Raw genomic sequence first — 17,451 nt, 5'->3', positions numbered from 1 at the left:
ATATGTAAAATCCTGGTCGGCAACCAGAAAATATTTTTAAAAAATGATACTGCTAAATGTTGAAGTGAAAATTTATATATTTTTCAGCCGCAAACATTGATCATTAAATTGGTGCTCTGAGTATCATTATTAGGGTTCCCAAATTATCTCCAGATGATCTGTACTTAAGTATTAAGTGATTGTTATTGGTAATATGCCATACTAATCCACAGGTGTCATTAATAACACATCTGATTAAGTATTCATAATCAGTATTTGACTACCAACCCTGGAGGGTGAGTGAATCCTTAAAGAAACAATAATTGCATGTTTCTCATTTGTCAGTGCCCCCACTTATGGTAGCAGTTTATTTGTCATCGGTTTGATAAATTGAATGACTATGATCAACAGTGTTGCCCCTTGGTGAGTTGTTTTGAAGGGTAGGGAGCACATTTGTCCCCAATTGATTATCAAAATGGGGAATTTGTTAAATTTTTAGGGATGCTGGGTTTCTGGGTTAGGAGAATATCCTCAAGACTCTGTCAAGGAGTAACACAGGATCTAGTATTTTACTTCTAATTAGTCTGTTGACTAAATGTGAAATTTGATTCTATTGGCCGAGTTTTTCAGTGTAGGAATATTGCAAGTTTGAAGCATAGAACCAATCACAACTCTTGTTAGCATACTCATTACTATGTTGGACTTATTAGCAGACCAGAGATTCATTTAAAGACTATTTTATTTGCATGAAATTTCAATAATAATAACAAAGCAGTGAAAAATTAATTCTTAATAGTTTCAGTGGTTTCATGTGTCTGCAGGAGGTTATAATATATGGGCCTGTCCCCTGAGGGCTCTTGGAGGGGGGTCAGATATACAGAATTGCTATTAATACGTGCATTAGTAGCTGAAGGACATAAGTTATATATGTGGTGGGATACAAGTACTTGGTCGCAGTCTCAAAGTGGAAGGGGGCAGGAGGGACTTGACATAAAACACAAGGGGATTTGCCATAATGAGATTTGAAAGTAACTCTAGTACTGCATTTGCTATTCAATATATTGGCAAATAAAATCTCAGCTTAGAGATTCAGGTCTTTAAACATTTGATTTCTCCTTCGAATATGTTCCTCAATCACATTTTGTTAGGAATATTAGCCTGCTACCTCATGAATCAAGCCCTACTAAAACATGAAAATCATAGTTTTAGATAAACAAAGGGCAGTATTACCTCTCCTTGGTACCACCATGTGTTGCCAATAGTCACAGACAATCCATTCCATTTTTTTTCCTGTGGATCTGTCCAATGTTCTTTTGCATGTTTAATGTGGATTTATCGATTTACTGCGGGTTGTATACTTTATTTTACAATTTCTGCCAATATTTCGAGAGCTTTGTCACTTGTTGGGACTTCATCTTACAGGACTACCATTCTATCATGCTATCGTTGACCTTACACAAAGTCATTAAGGTTTAGCATACATTTGACTTTATTCACTTACTTTGTCTGCTACGGAGCTCGTAATAGCAAATTCTGAAGTGTTACTTGATATTTATGCTTAATTTATTTGTATTTCATGCTGTTTTGATAGAATGATTATTAACCAAGCATGCAGCATAAGTTTTAAACAGGGCCATAGTTTCTGATATGACACTTCACTGATCTGTTAGCTATGACTGTTTTTAGAGACCTAGTAATTTCACACATTACTAGTTTCTGCTTTTGTTTATGTGTCTTGTGTAATTTTAGCATATATCAATTAAATGTTCTACGGTTCACTTCAGAGCATGGAAGTTTACCATGACTCCTGTTATGTTTATGTTAGTTATACATGGTTTCTGTTATGCAGCATCTATAATATGTGGTTACCAAAGTGTTTTGTTTCAGCGATCTAGTAATTTCAACATATCTTAGTTTCTACTTAGGTGTATTTCTTGTATCAGAGTATGGTAGTCTACCATGACTGAATCAGTTTATAGTATGTACACATTGTCCCTTCTCTATTAACTATGCATTATGCTATAGGACATACGTTTATGATACAACACATTTACATGTCTGTTTGTAACAAAGTGTTTTAGCTACCTAGTAATTTCAGCCCTATACTAGGTTCTGCTTTATTTTGTATTTTTAGTGTCATTTCCGTAGGATATTTATTTAACTGATCTATATGCAGTTTCAACGCATGGAAGTCTGCCATGACTCCTGCTTTGTTGTATTGTGTATACATTGTTTTTGATATACAGTGTCTAAAATGTGTAGTATGGGCTGCCAAGTTAGAGGATTTATACTATTAGTTACTTAGTCACATACTAATTTGCTAATCTATGCTTTGTTTTCTCTCGTGTCCTTTCAGGGGGAATGTTGACTGTATGCATTACATGCACGTGCACAAAGATCGCCCTGTTCGGCATTGAAGGGAAGGAGCTAATTATGCTGTGTTGGGTCGGAAAACACTGTACTTCAGAAAGGGGAAAGAGAGACAGTCAAGGTCACGGTAGGATACCGCTGACATCCTTGGTCTCCATCCCAAATCAGTTTCATTGGCAAGCCTTGTGGGGGTTGCTCAACCCACCACCCCAGCTAAAGATCGTTGCACGGAACCAACACCATTATGTCAGGGGATGGAGAGGATAAAGCATAGGACCATCCATCACTGGATAAGATGCGTCAGTCAGTACAACAGTCAAGCAAATTATTAGGGAAATATTCCCCATTTTTAAGCAACCCAGAGAGAGTAAGCCGTCCTGACATTACCAGCAGTACAGCTGTCCCAGCATGGAGACCTGTTAGCCAGAATGGGCCAATTAAACAATGTTTTACATCTTAGTGATTGATCCATCCATCTTGCTGGGCAGTTGGCAACATATCATTATTTCACCAAAAATTTTGATGAGAAATCTGCCCGTTCAGCTACGGCTTTGGAGTGGCCAGCACATGTGTGTGCTGGACCAACATATATACAGTGACGGTGCTGGAAAGGCTGGCATTGCTGGACAAGAGGTTGTAAGGCGATACCAACTGTATGGGAAAGTTTGGAGATACCGGTAGTGATGGCAAAAGATGGAAAGGACAGCGGTGTGGATGATGCTAGCAATGCTGTCTTTACCGGTGATGCCGGATATTAGGGTACTCATGGCTTATACTAAAGGGATAGTTCGTGTCTTGCACAGATACGACTGAGCGGAGTTGTCAAGGCCACCTGCTGGACTTATGCTGAGCTTGAAGCCAAGCCAGATGATAACCCGGTGTACAGTAAGGGTGTTGAGTCATCGATAGTCACACGTGTACCCACATCGACCCCTATCATGCAATAGTACAGTCACTCTCTGAAACCAATTTGAGCTCACTGGAACTCCCTGTTCTGTCAGAGGGGTCGGGGGCTGATCCAGGTCAGTCAGAGGGACTTTGATGCCTTTCGATAACAGAGGATACAGCTGCTCATAAAAGGCATGGGAGCTTGTGCTAAGGACACATTCTCCAATGAGGTACTCAAGACTTGCTTTTGACATGCAAACAGCAGGAGGAGGCCCATCATCGACTTAAGTCTGTTCACCATATTCAAGACAGGGAAATCAATGTCATTCCGCCTCCTTGTCTGATGGGGCGAGAATGCCATTAGTCTTGATCTGACAGATGTATACATACACGTCCCTATCCACCCTGTCTGTTGCTGGTTTCCACGTTTACTGCCACACCGTCATCAACTTGTTCCAAGCATTGTCATTGATATCGACAGTAGTGTACCTGGGCAGCATCCTAAAGTTACACATGGTAAGTTCTATCCTACTCCAGGGCGGAACAATCTCCCTTCTTTCCTATATCATCTAGGCCATACATCCCAGAATGGCATCCATTTGGGCATGGACTTTTTAACCAACCAGAATCTGGCGTTTCTGCTTGTGTTCGCACTCCCAGAATTGTCGAACTGGTCAAGTCCGTTTCCATCAAGACCCTGCTCAGCTGTCTCATTATGTAGGCCTTGCCAGCACAGTGGCACCCCATTTTGCATCCTCTTAATCAAGTAGTCATGATCACACCCGAAATTTGATCATTCCTACGTCACCTGGCTGACCATTGGAATACTGCTGAGGAACCCCAGGCAGAAATAGCACAAGTACCACCACCTGTGCACATGGTGGGAGTACCAACCTGTTGTTGACCTTCTCTACCATTAGCGACACCTGGGGAATGGCCTGTTCCTTTCATTTCAGTAAGATCAATCATGGGGGCAAAATGGTTCTCTTTCAATCCAACAACACTCTGGTGGTGACCTATATCTTGAAACAGGAAGGTACCGGACCATTTGCCTGGTGTTCCGATTTGGCATTTTTCTATGTAGGTGCAAAAGTCTCCATATCAACGTACAATTCAGACACCTTCTGACTACATCAGTGGCTTCACCGAGACTCAATCCAGAAAGTGTCATGTCCTTCACACTGAATGTCCCCTCCATCAGTTGGTCGTCACTCGGATTCACACCCTTCAGGGGCATCCGATCAAATACCACTTGGCAACAAGGTGGAATCGACAGCTACCCACCTTTGTCCCCCCAGTTCAAGACACAGCAGCTTGAGTCATGAGATGTACTCTCAGCCATCTGGGAGGAGTCGTGGGCCTGTGCCAGCGCTCCTAGGGTGCTACATTTACGGGTCAGAATGGCAAGATGACTCCAATAGCCCTTGTTGAGGGCACAAGTCTTGTTTCACCAATCTAATTTTCCCAATGATAATGCACCCAGGAAGATTCCGGCCAACCTGAATCAACTGCCCTCTTCTTCTACATGCTCAGCTTTTATCAGTACAGCCTTGCAAGTCAGACAACTCAAACCTTCATTTGTGGAGAGAATCTTGAGAGTAACCATCTGTATCGCCCATCTGCATGCCTTAATCCCTCAACTGGCCAACTTTCTCTGGCTCTATTCTTGGAGGAGAAACAGTTGGATCCCAGTCGGTACCAAAAACTACCTGTTACATGTTTAAGCTCATATAAACAGCAACACCAGAAAGAGTGAAAACCACAAGCTTTGAAAAATTTTACAGAGTTTATTTCCCTGGAAAAATACTGTAAAAATGAAAATATAAGAACTTACAGTTGTAAGAATCAAGTCTAAAAATAATCCAAGAATAACCCACAAATTAAATTTTAGAAGTCCTAATAATAAAATGTACTAATGATTTCAAGTTCAAGTCCCAATGAAGAATCCAAGATGGAAGGCGATGACATTTGCTGTATCCTGTACTGTGTTGAAGTCTTCAGTTCCTTGTAGAAATTCAAGAAATGATCCGGTGTTTGAATTATTGAAATTTCTTTGTGCATGAATTCTGCATGAGCACTCAAAATATTTCCAGAGAAACGATTACTCTTTTAGAATCCAAATAATTTGAATAGACATTAAAATGTAATTCCCAAAATGACACAACAAAAGAAACACCTTTACGTCCCAATGTTTAGAAGCCCAACTGAGATCTCTCTCTCTTAGCATCACTATTAAAACTAAGTAATTCGCTATTTTGGAAATGCCTAATTGCATAATATGGGATCACATGGTCATGTTTACATATAAAAGATCATGTAGCCCCAGAATAGCCGTGATAAAAACCAATCATTTTACTCCGAGAAAAAAGTTGTTTACCTCACTAAAAACTATTTACAAGTAGAGGGTCATGTAACCAACACAACCTCGATCTCAGCCTTATTATCCCCTCAATAAAAATAAATTCAAAAAACTTCATGTGGCTGTTACTAATTTTAAATTAAGGTCAGGAACCATGTCAGCCTTATGTGTTTACAAAATGAACAGTCACTGTCAAACTATTTTCTGGAAAAGTATCGAGTTCCTAATAAACAAAACTACATTATTTTGAAATATAATGAAATTAAATAATAAAAAGATTTTAAAACTTACAAACAATTAAATCAGATATAAATTAAATATACATAACACTACTACCCTTTGATATTGGACAAATTACGGCATCATGGAAACATGTTTGTGTATGATAGAGATCTATCAGATCTTTTAGACAACATTGGTCTCCTTGACCAATATCTCTTATTTGTCTCCAAAGGGATCCAATCGTTTTTATATTTTTAACTTAGCTAGATTTGAATCCTTTCGAACTTCTAGCCTACACATCACTAAAGTCACTATCATACAGACCATGTTTACTGATATCTTTAGCTAAAGCATGCAGGGTAAGAGGGCTGCATCCTCCTTTATGTTCACTGGAATTCTCTTCAGTTTAGATCGGAGGGTTCGGTGGTTCTCAAGATACCATCAGGATTCTTAGCCCAGAACAGAATACCATCTGCTGGTAGTCAACCAGTGTACCTTCTCGCTTTCCCTCCTCCTATTACCTATTCTACTAATGTAATGTGATTGGAGAACGTATTCGAAGGAAAAAGCTGATTTTTTAAGTTAATTATGTTTCTTTGAGAATACTTACCCAATCACATTACTTAAAAACCCTCCCAACCACCCCGCCATGCGAGCATCCTCATTAATGTCTCACTCCGCTAAAACTGGTGATATCAAGGGGAGGTAATGGTAAGAGTTACTACCCTTTGTCTATCTAAAAATAGACAATAAGACAATTAGTAGGGCTGGATTGGTGAGTAGCAGGCCTATATTCCTAGCGCAGTGTGTTAGGGTAAGTATTCTCGGAGAAACATAATTTACTTAAAAAATTCACTCTGTACAAAAGATACTTCTCTTGTTTATTATAATTATAAGCCGACCACTCTGGTGGCCTAGTGGTTAGAGCATCCGCTTCGGATGCGGGAGGTCGTGGGTTCGATCCTTGGCCTGGTCATACCAAAGACTTACAAAAATGGTACTAACAGCTGCCGCGCTGGGCGTTCAGCATTAAGAGGTTAGTGTTAGGACTGGTCGGCATGGTGTCAGGATAATGTGACTGGGTGGGACATCATGCTACATGTCTGCAGCATGATGCCACAATGCTAGATATCACTATAAAAATGCCACATTGCAGACATCCAAATCACATCACAATTATAAGCCCATTATCAAAATAATTTTCTGGCAATTCTTATTCTCCAGAAAACACTGAAAATCCAAGATGCACCAGTGATGATGGGAGCTGCCATGCAAGCTGCACCAGTCAAAAAGGTACATTGTAATACAAACGGTATAGCTTTAGAGAGTTGTGAGTATGTTTGGTTGAATGGAAGGGTAGATACAGTATATTTGTCATGGATTCAGTATTTTCCATGCATGCATCACAGTCATAGCCCACAAATAGAAAGGGTTTGTGCATATGTTGATATCCTTGTAAGAAAGCAAATCTATTCACATTCATGTAATGCCCATGCAAATTCCTTGACCAAACTTTGTGGATGTCTTGCTGTGATCCATGTAGGTCACTGCAGATCCCAGGGTGCATAATGTAGTTCACTCATTTCCACAGTGTGGGGTACTAACATCCAAAGTGGGGGGTACTAACATCATATGTAGCCCTGCCCCATCCTGCATTCATCAGTGGCGACTGTTGTGTTTTGATAACGATGAAATTCTAATTTTCAAAACAAATTTCATAAAATCAACATGTGCCAGTGGTTCAATTAAAAGAAAAAATTTGAGGAAAGAGAAACCAAAATTTAGGTAATTGATTAATTGCACAGCTGCCTAAATAATAAACACCACAAAATAAGCATAGTTATTGACCAGGCAAATGCCAGAAACAAAGACTAAATATCTAAACAGTTCACTTACAAGTCATACCAAAGACTTATAAAGATGGTACTAACAGTTGCCTCGCTAGGTGCTCAACATTAAGAGGTTAGTGTTAGGACTGGTCAGCCTGGTGTCAGATGTGACTGACTGGGTGGGACATCATGCTACATGTCTGCAGCATGATGCCCCAGTGCTAGACATTACAATAAACTGCCACACTGCAGACATTGTAGTGTTATAACTGGATAATTGTGTTATGTATATTTAATTTAATTGTTTGTTTGTTAGTTTTTAATTTTTTTTATTTCATTACATGCTGACATAATGTAACATTGTATGCTAGACATGACATTGTCCAAAATTGAGCTCATTTCTGCTTGACCTGATAGCCTTTTTTAATATTTCATTTTATGTAAACAACTAATAATAGCTTCATTGTTCTCTATGTGTATGAACATGATATCAGGATTTTTATTCAGGTAAACTAGAAGAAGTAAATATGTTGATTTGGGTCAGGGTTTTGGAATTTCCTAAGTGAATTTTACAGGTTATTGTAAGTAAACAAGGCTCATTAGATCATTCTAGAAGGTTATTTTCCACTAGGTAATGTTTTTTTTAGAAAATGATAATTGTGACCTGAGGTCAAGTAGAGAACTATATATATATTATAACTGTGAGGACTTTACCATTTGTGCTTTAATATCCAGCACCTTCAAGTAGTATTATGTTGTGACCAGTTTGGGCTGAATTTTAATTTCTTCAGATTATTGAGTTCAAGTGATTATTTTTTCTGGAAATACAGAAGTGCTCTGATAAAATTCTTGGATAAAGAGGTTCATTGGAATTTATAATATATTCAAACCTGGAATTATATTAGTGTGATTCAAAAGAAGACTGTTGACAAATCAGCACTCCATAACAGACATGTCATCGCCTTCAGTTTTGGATCTCTTTGGGACTTTAACTGAATTTTATTCAGGACTTTAAACTAATATGACTTCTGTCTTTAATTCTTGGATTACTTTGGGATTTAGTTTGCAATACCTTAAGTTGGTTTTTTTTGGTCATTTTCACTTTGTATTCTAGGGAAATAAATTATTTGATAAAGTTTACAAAGCCTGTTGACTTTCACTCTTTTCTGTTACATATTTTAAGAGAATAGACTCGTAATAATTGTTAAAGCTACGTTAAAAATCCAAATCACAGTCTCACCTAAATATAGAGAATTAGTTTTGTTGTTACAATGCAGTCATAATTTTATAGCTGATATGTGCACAACATCAGATATAAAGCAAAAATTAGAAATCAGTCTCCATAATGATGTGTAATCTTCAGCCATGAAATATTTGCAGTTCATCATCAAATATTTTGTTTGTTTTAGACAAATAATTTTATTTTTGGGTAGTCTTCACACCCAAAAAAAGTTAAAAAATTCATATGAAATCACATGTTAATGTAAAATTCATGCAAATGAGTGGATACCTGAATTGACTTAAAACATTTTTGTAATAAAGTATTTCATGTAATTTTTCATAAACGAAAAAATAATTATGAATTTCATTGTATGAAAAATTAACTGTAAAATAAATAATTATCATTTTGTGGTACTGACTGTACAAATAACAGTACTCAGAAAGATTTGTGTTGTTATTAGCGAATGAGAGAGAGAAAGATTGGGGATTATCTCTCAGTGTTAAAGCTCATCTGCATTTAGAGCACATGTAGCTGTTGTGTAATGTTGGCAAAATGATTAAGATGGTTTGAACATATAGTAGTTAAGGGTATTATTTATTGGTAAATTGTACACAATGATATTAGTCCACATTGTCAAGAAATTAAAGTGCAACTTGTATTTTTACTGCAACAATCTCATTATCAAATTGCAATTAAAAAAAAGAACTTGAAATCACATTTTAGTTAATGTGTGTGTGAGTGTGTGTGTGTGTGTGAGCGAGAGAGAGAGAGATGAAACAAAGTTTATCAGTGTACAAGACTGTATTTATCCAGGACGGTTTTTATTTGTAGTTTTTGCAAAGAGAAAAAAGACTGTATTTTGAGTTACCTGACAATTGTGATAATCCTCATGTATTACGACCCTACTTTATTCCATTACCAATAAACACCGCTAAATAAAAAATTAACTCTTGTTTTAATTATGATATACATTGTTACTGCAACTACATGGCTATGCAGTGTTATTTACACGATAACTAAACATGCTTAGCGCTTTGGTTATTCCACTTGAAACCAGATTGAGGGCAAGAATCAACAGAAGAGGTCAAATCAGCAAGGCTGCCAGTAGGGAAGTGAGGCTCTCTTTAGGGAAATGAAAATCTGTCAGTGTGCTATTGAAGCTCTTGTCCATACAGCATATGTTATATGGACAAGCAATCATAAGCATTACTTGATATTTGAACTCGCCAATAAAGATAATAGTGGGGTATACTGTAGAATAGATATGCAATAAATTGTTAATTATAACTAAGTCAAAACAGTACAAGCACTTTTAAAGATAGTATATGTATATATGAATCGATTTAATGGAGTCCGTGACTTTTAAATTTACGATAGAAAATGACACGGTTTTTATATTTTATGTTTGTATGACTATAATGAAACAATAAGACTAGTTGACCAATGGTCAGTGGTCTTCATTTTAGCAGGTACTGAGATGTAATTTTTGTGGATAAGAAAACATCTAAGGGCTCCCGAACTCATTTTAAAATGCATGTAGTGTATTGTTACAGTGACAGACTTAATAAGGAGAACTAATTAATGATAATATTTAAAGGTATGTTCTGTAAAATCCTTTGTCTATTTGTTAGTAAACACCTGTAGATATTGTATTGACAGTAAGAGAGCTTATTCATCAATCATTGTATTTTCTCACCTACAATTATCAGTGGTATTACCAGGGTTGGTGTCAACCAGTGTGGTAACTTGTAGTGTCACCCCCATGAACCTCCTTCCTGTACAAAAATTCAAACATTTTATGGATAGTCATGTGTGGTAACTCATGGTGTCACCCCCTTCTGCACAAAAATTTTAAAATTGTTATAGACGGTCATTTTGGTGTCACCCCCTCTGACAGTGTCACCCGGTGTGATCCAAACACCCCTAGTGATGCCACTGACAATTATTAATTTATGTAAAAACGAAATGGCAATACGATATTTTAGATCTTTCTTGCAAATGTTAAACTTATTACTAGAAATTTTATGTCGATAATTTAATTTTTTTTAAAAAAAGATACAAAGTGATATGTACAGAAAATTATGATACATTTAAATTTATCTTGATAACTGGATATTGTACAAACAATTAAAGGGTACGAAAAAATACATGAAATATGTACTTGGCGAAATATGCAGAATGAAAACTCCAGAAACTTAAGAACATCAGACCCACTGTTGGAACAAGTCACAGAGACGAGGTGGTATTGTACTTATCACATACTGGACACACAAATCTAATTCATGCATACCTTTTGAATGGTAAACCACAACCATAGTGGATACCATACCAGTGTCCACAATCACTGCAACACATTCTTGTCAAGTTTGTTGACTCCCACCCTGTGAGACACAAGTATTTTCATATAAACTTACTGAAGAAATTGTATGGTGATGTATAACCGGAGAAAATCTTGGGACATTTTGAGTGAATGCCATTTTTATAAAAAATTTGACCATATGTTTTAAGAATTTTACAGATGTTACCTGTATCCTTAATTCTGATGTTTTACAGAATTGTAACATTTTTTCTTTTATATTTTATCTTGTGCTTCTTGCTTGCTTTTATTTGTAAGGGTTTATGCAAATCTTTGTTTTTACATTTTACAGTATGTTGTCACAACTACTTTCCTTGAAGGCATGGTTGAATCAACATGGAATTTTCTCAAAAACACTTCTCAGTATACGTAGTTGCACCCAAATGAAAATGATGCCTATGTAACCTCCTAAAATGTGATAAATCTTATTACAGTTCCATTTTCCTTAATGTATGGTCAAACTGGAATTTTATTTTTAAATTTTCTGTGCATTATAAGATACAATCTTCAAATTGTTTGCCTTTATGGCTATCCAGAAAGTCATTATTTTGCTTTTTTCGGAATGGATGGTCGTATCAGTGTGGTACTTGGAATGGATGGTCATATCAGTGTGGTACTTGGAATGGATGGTCTTATCAGTGTGGCACTTGGATGGTCATATCAGTGTGGTACTTGGAATGGATGGTTATATCAGTGTGGTACTTGGAATGAATGGTCATATCAGTGTGGTACTTGGAATGGATGGTCATATCAGTGTGGTACTTGGAATGGATGGTCATATCAGTGTGGCACTTGGATGGTCATATCAGTGTGGTACTTGGAATGGATGGTCATATCAGTGTGGTACTTGGAATGGTTGGTCATATCAATGTGGTACTTTCACAAAAGCAGCTTAACAGTATGTAATTGGATCTGATTGCAAATGGTGCTCATCTGACTTCCAACATGGCACTATAATGGCCATCTCAAAAGTTGCATTGATGCATCTTCACTTGCACGAATTGCGGCATTGGCATAGGGTTTTCAGCAAATATTTCTTCCAATTTGTAATTGGTTCTGAAATGAAAATGGTGCAGAACTGACCAAAATGTGTATGTTATTAAGAAGGAGTTTAAAAAATCAGACTTCATTGATTTTGCGGTCAAGTCACAAGTCATTGATTGCATTTTTGTACTTTACTGTGCAGTGACTTGTAAACATATATATGAATTTTAATCAGACTTTTGAGTTGGTTGCACGACAGAAAACTGGTTTATTGATAGTTGGCACAATGGTCTTGACTCAAAACTTTGTTCAGCCCACACAGTTGGGAAGTAATACATGTCAATCACTTTTCTGGTGTTGGTGCAGCATTGAGAGCTTGTGAAGGCTTGGGTTTAATTTGCATATATTTTGTAAACCGTTTGATGGATGCTCGTCATACTTAGCATTAATTATTATGAAGCTAAGACAATTTTATTCTATGCCCCCCTCCCCCAACCTTTTACCTTGTCAAGTGACAGCCATAGAAAATTTTTGGTTTTGGTTTTGGTGTCTGTCTGTCTGTTACAAACTTTGTTTTTTTGCAGAATAGCTTAAACTGTCCTCCAGTTATCAAACTTTGTGGATGGTTGCACTTGGAGTTCACAAGAACCCTATTGGTTTTAGGTGCAAAAGTTCAGATGTCAAGAAAAATTGCCTCTTCACCCATCTATAGGTACCAGTCAATGTGGATATATTGCACTTGGGAAAGGAAAACTATATCAGTTTGGGGGGGCAAAAGGTCAAAGCTCAATCATTGTGAATTAATGAAAGAAAAATTGTCTGCATAATAACTCTTCATCATCTATAGTTACCAATTTGTGTATAACGTGCACTTAGGATCAGGAAGAAACCTCTCGGGTTGGGTATCAAAGTGCAAGGTCACTGTGACTGAAAAGATAAAAATAGTTCCTGCATAACAGCTAAGTCCTTCACCATGATTTAGCAACATTTGTGGATAAATTGCACTTGGGTAAGGAAGAAATGGTGTCTGCATAATATGAAATTCGCCATCATTTACAGTTATATAACCTTGAAGACACTTGCACCTGGGATGGAAAGAACCCTCTTGATTTTGGAATGAAAAGGTCACTGCTTCTGAAAGTCTAAAGTTGGTTTTACACAATAACAAATGTTCTTCATCACATATCCTAACGAAACTTTGTGGATGGTTTTTACTTTCTAACCTGGGGTCAAAAGTTCATAGGTTAAGGTCTCTGAAAGAAAATTGTCTCTGCAGAGTAACGTTCTTTTTAAATCACTAACTTTGACCTAACTTTGTGGTCATGTTTCACACAAGATAAGGAGGAAGTCTGTTGATATTAAGTTTAGGAGTTCAGAGGTCAAGATCACTGGCATTTAGAAGAAAAATGGTTTCTGAACAAAATTTAAATTATCTACATAGAGGATTATTCAACACAGGACAGGCATACCGTGTGCCATTCATGGTACACCTTTTTTATTTGCTTCAAAGTGCTTTGATAGATTTCTAATGAGACATGGCTCACATCATGGTGACTATTTTATGACATGCTTACAGGCATTGAAAACTTGAGTTTTGGTTTTAGTTACTTCATTTATTTGCATAATTTTCCTTAACCCTGTCATGGATACTCATCATGATGTTTAGAAATCGCCTTTCAGCTGCCATATTTTTACATGCTAAATATCAGTTATGGACTGAGTGCAACAAGTAGCATTGACTTAAGAGTCCAATACTGAATACAAGGTGGCATCTTGTTAAATATTGCAACTGTCTGAGATGCATTTAAAGCTTGCATTTAATCTGAAACTAAACTCCTTCCATGAGGCATTAATCCTTCTCGTGTGTCAGACTATTCTGTTTTGTTCGACTCTGCTTTTTTGTTGTCTAGAAGCATATACCTAACATTAGAATGAGTTGATGTTCACCATTACCATTACTTTTGTCTTTAAATATTGTGTCTGTCATGTCACTGGCATTATGTAACTGCAGTTATTGTTAAGGGTTCTTGTTACATACTAGTTTTTTCTTTTTCTTCCTGCATCACAGGAAGCAGAAGAAGAAGCTGAAGTGGCTCCCAAAAAGGAGAAGACAACGTTTACAGTAAAACTGACAGCCTTTGACGACAGCAAGAAAGTAACATTAATCAAGGAACTGAAAAATCTTATGTCGGGAATGAACTTAGTTCAGGTAAGAAGTTCCATGAATACACTTGAGGTTCCTCCCTGTAAGAACATGGTTCATACAAGCTTGAAAAATCTTTGAGGGGTTGCCTTGAAAAGATATTGAATCTGAGATGTTGCCATGAAAACTACTTGAATTTTGACCCAAAATTCCTTGAAGCTATCTGACAAAATACAAAAAGTTTAAAGGGCATAAAATACCTCACTTTTTGAATTCAAAATACTTGTGTCTTTGCCAACAATAAAGTAAAATGGGATAGGCAGCAAAAGACTTTTAGTAGTTATTGAACTTCTCAGGGCTGTATGAACCATAAAGGGATCTCTGAACTGTTAATTCCTTCATGGATTCTGTTATTGCTGCTTAAGTAGTTTCTCATTATAAGTATGGTCAGTTTTATAAATGTGGTCCGTTCTGTAAGTGAGAAAGCTTTATAAGGAGGGGTATTCCAACAAGGCCTTTCCTAATCATCCATTGAAACACAAAATTGGAGTAATGAACGATGTGAAATAAATAATTTGTTATCATATGCCAAAAACAAAAATAAAATGAAATATGTAGCATGTTAGGTGAAAATTCCTCTAGTCCAGTGTCAGTGATCTTGTATTTTATCTTTGTACACTATTTTTACCTAAAAAGGTTCAGCAGGTGTGGTCTCGATTGAATCATAAGAAGTATATTTAACCCTGAAGATAATGGCTGAGTACAATTGTAGATGAAGAGATTGGCAGAAAAAAAAATATAAATACAGAAAGGATTAGCTGTGGCATGCCTTTCTTATGTCCTACTGCTTTGTGTAATCTGTTGCAGTATAACCCAGAATAGATATATGCTCATTTGCATAATGTAATACCACTCCAATGGCCTAAGTGGTTAGAGCATCTGCCTTTGATGCCGGAGGTCTCAGGCTTTGAACCCCGGCCAAGTCATACCGAAGACTTGTTTAAATGGTACTAACAGCCGCCTCACTTGGTGCTCAGCATTAAGAACTTAGTGTTAGGACTGGTTGGCCTGGTGCCAGTATAATGTGACTGCATGGGACATTATGCTACATGGCTGCAGCTCATGCCCTAGTGCTAGACATCACAATAAACTGCCACACTTAGGACATCATAGCACTATGACTAAAATTGTTGAAGATACATTAAAAATCTAAATCACACATACACACTCATAGTGTAGCTACAAATGAGGTCCATTCAAACGTATAGGTGTCATCTTCTAATCAGATTAATTAGATTTAAAAGTGAACTCTGCAGTATTATCAGCATTTAAGAGTGAATAAGAATACAACAGAGATGTCCAAGAAAAGAAAAGCTTATTCAGCGAATGGGATTGTGATTTTGAAGGATTCGTGAAGAAGGTTGAAAAGGCTAAAGCTATGTCTTGGGAACATTTTAACTCATTTAGTGATGTTCAGCACTGGACCAGAACTAATGAATGCCCTACTGTTGAATGTAAGACTGACACCGACATTTTCCAGTTCTTCCTGTGCACCAAAAGAGAAAACTTATTTCTGGATCAAAGGACTGATGTGACTAGAAAGTGATAACTTTGAGCCCATGAAAATTATATGGAGCAAAATCATTGCCAAAAATTCAAGAACAATCAGGTCTCATACACCATAAATTCTTGAAATACTTCTAATAGGGTATGCACATTATGTGAGTGAACAGTGCTCATTTTATTTGGATTAGTACTTTTTGCACAAAAAAATGTTTTTTGAACATATGATATTTTTGTAATGGATTACAGATATGTAAGCAAGGAAGGCACTTTTAATCATCCATAGATGCATTTAGAATTTTGTATTATTTTCATATGAACTCTTTTGGTAATCTGAGTACCCTAGCATATATTTTTTTTAATGTGCCTTTCCTGGGTACCATGTATGTTTAAATGGATTAGCCCTTGGTAGATATTCATGATGTAACTGATATATTGATTAAAATGACCAGATTACTCAGTACACTTGATACAGATGTTCATTTATTTAACTGCAAAATGGGTGTAGAAGTGATAAATATGAAACTGTGTTCATAATGAATGCTTTTAACATCGGGATGCATTACCCTCAAGTGCAACCTAAACTGAATCGGGTATTTTTTGGGAGGTGATATTTTATCATTTTAAGTCACTTTAAGCTTGATGTATGTAAAAATGTTAACTTGCAAGTAAATTTATTTAAATGAGGTTGTTTACATTATTGTTTAAAGTGACTCAATGATCTGATCAATCTTATGTATGACAATAAGTGTTGGAAGAAAACAACATGAAGCTTATTTTTATATTTACGTACTGGTCACAGTTAAATGTATAAATACCATGCACTGAAAAAATATACCTAAATTATATAAGCTAACAGTATTACTATACATTTGACTTGTGTTTCTTTTCCACACATGATTTTACACGAACAATTTTCAATCCTTTTCACTATCCTTCTGTTTGGCTTATAACATAGTCAACTATAATGGACTCCAACTAACCCATTAAAATGGGAGATAGCTGGATCTTGTTGGATTAGCTTGCATCAGTGGATCAACCCCTTTTCCTGTCTTCATTGTCTTGTTCAGAAGTTTAAACATTTAAAATTAGCTACCCAAAATCTGACCATTCATTTACTTTATTCAAACTCTGTCATTTCAGGCAAAGAAATTTGTGGAGTCTGCACCTCAAGTTGTAAAGCAAGAAATCCCTAAAGAAGAGGCTGACAAATTGAAAGCTGCATTAGAAGCTGTGGGTGGAAAGGTGGAAATAGAGTGATGTTGGTGACTTTCAAGACAAAGATCAAATGTATAATTGAAATATGAATATTTGTTAAAATTCAAGGAATGAAATCTTTACATTTTGGACCTCGGCTTGTTCTTGGCAGACAGTGTGAAGGATTTCATGCAAGATATTTTGGCAGTAAATTTATTTTTTACTTTTCAAGTTTGTGAGAAGTCATTTTATGTTGAGTGGATGTTTTTCATGTTTTCATGTTTATACTAGTAAACTGTAAAGATTTAAATAGAAGCCTATAATACACATTAACACAAG

At 36.5% G+C, this 17,451-nt stretch overlaps 1 protein-coding gene and 1 long non-coding RNA gene across 2 annotated transcripts in view; one reads left to right on the top strand and one right to left on the bottom strand.

Moving 5' to 3' along the window:
- The window catches only part of LOC149806120 (large ribosomal subunit protein bL12m-like), a 26,116-nt gene extending 8,665 nt beyond the window's left edge, over nucleotides 1-17,451 (top strand). The window contains exons 3-5 of the mRNA XM_089951008.1: nucleotides 7,043-7,111; nucleotides 14,278-14,418; nucleotides 17,059-17,451. Of these exons, the coding sequence (XP_089807134.1) occupies nucleotides 7,043-7,111; nucleotides 14,278-14,418; nucleotides 17,059-17,175 (327 nt within the window). The 3' untranslated portion in view covers nucleotides 17,176-17,451. The remainder of the gene's footprint in view (nucleotides 1-7,042; nucleotides 7,112-14,277; nucleotides 14,419-17,058) is intronic.
- On the bottom strand, nucleotides 9,448-14,267 carry LOC149806121 (uncharacterized). The gene is made up of 2 exons (XR_016419857.1): nucleotides 13,061-14,267; nucleotides 9,448-12,281 (listed from the first exon to the last, which is right to left on the bottom strand). It is a non-coding gene; the product is annotated as an uncharacterized LOC149806121 (long non-coding RNA).

The sequence above is a fragment of the Sinohyriopsis cumingii genome, chromosome 2, assembly GCF_028554795.1.
Source record: "Sinohyriopsis cumingii isolate HCF-2022 chromosome 2, ASM2855479v2, whole genome shotgun sequence".
NCBI classification, from domain to species: Eukaryota; Metazoa; Mollusca; class Bivalvia; order Unionida; family Unionidae; genus Sinohyriopsis; species Sinohyriopsis cumingii.
Note: the sequence above shows the minus strand (reverse complement) of the source record. Positions and strands in the feature narration are given on the sequence as shown.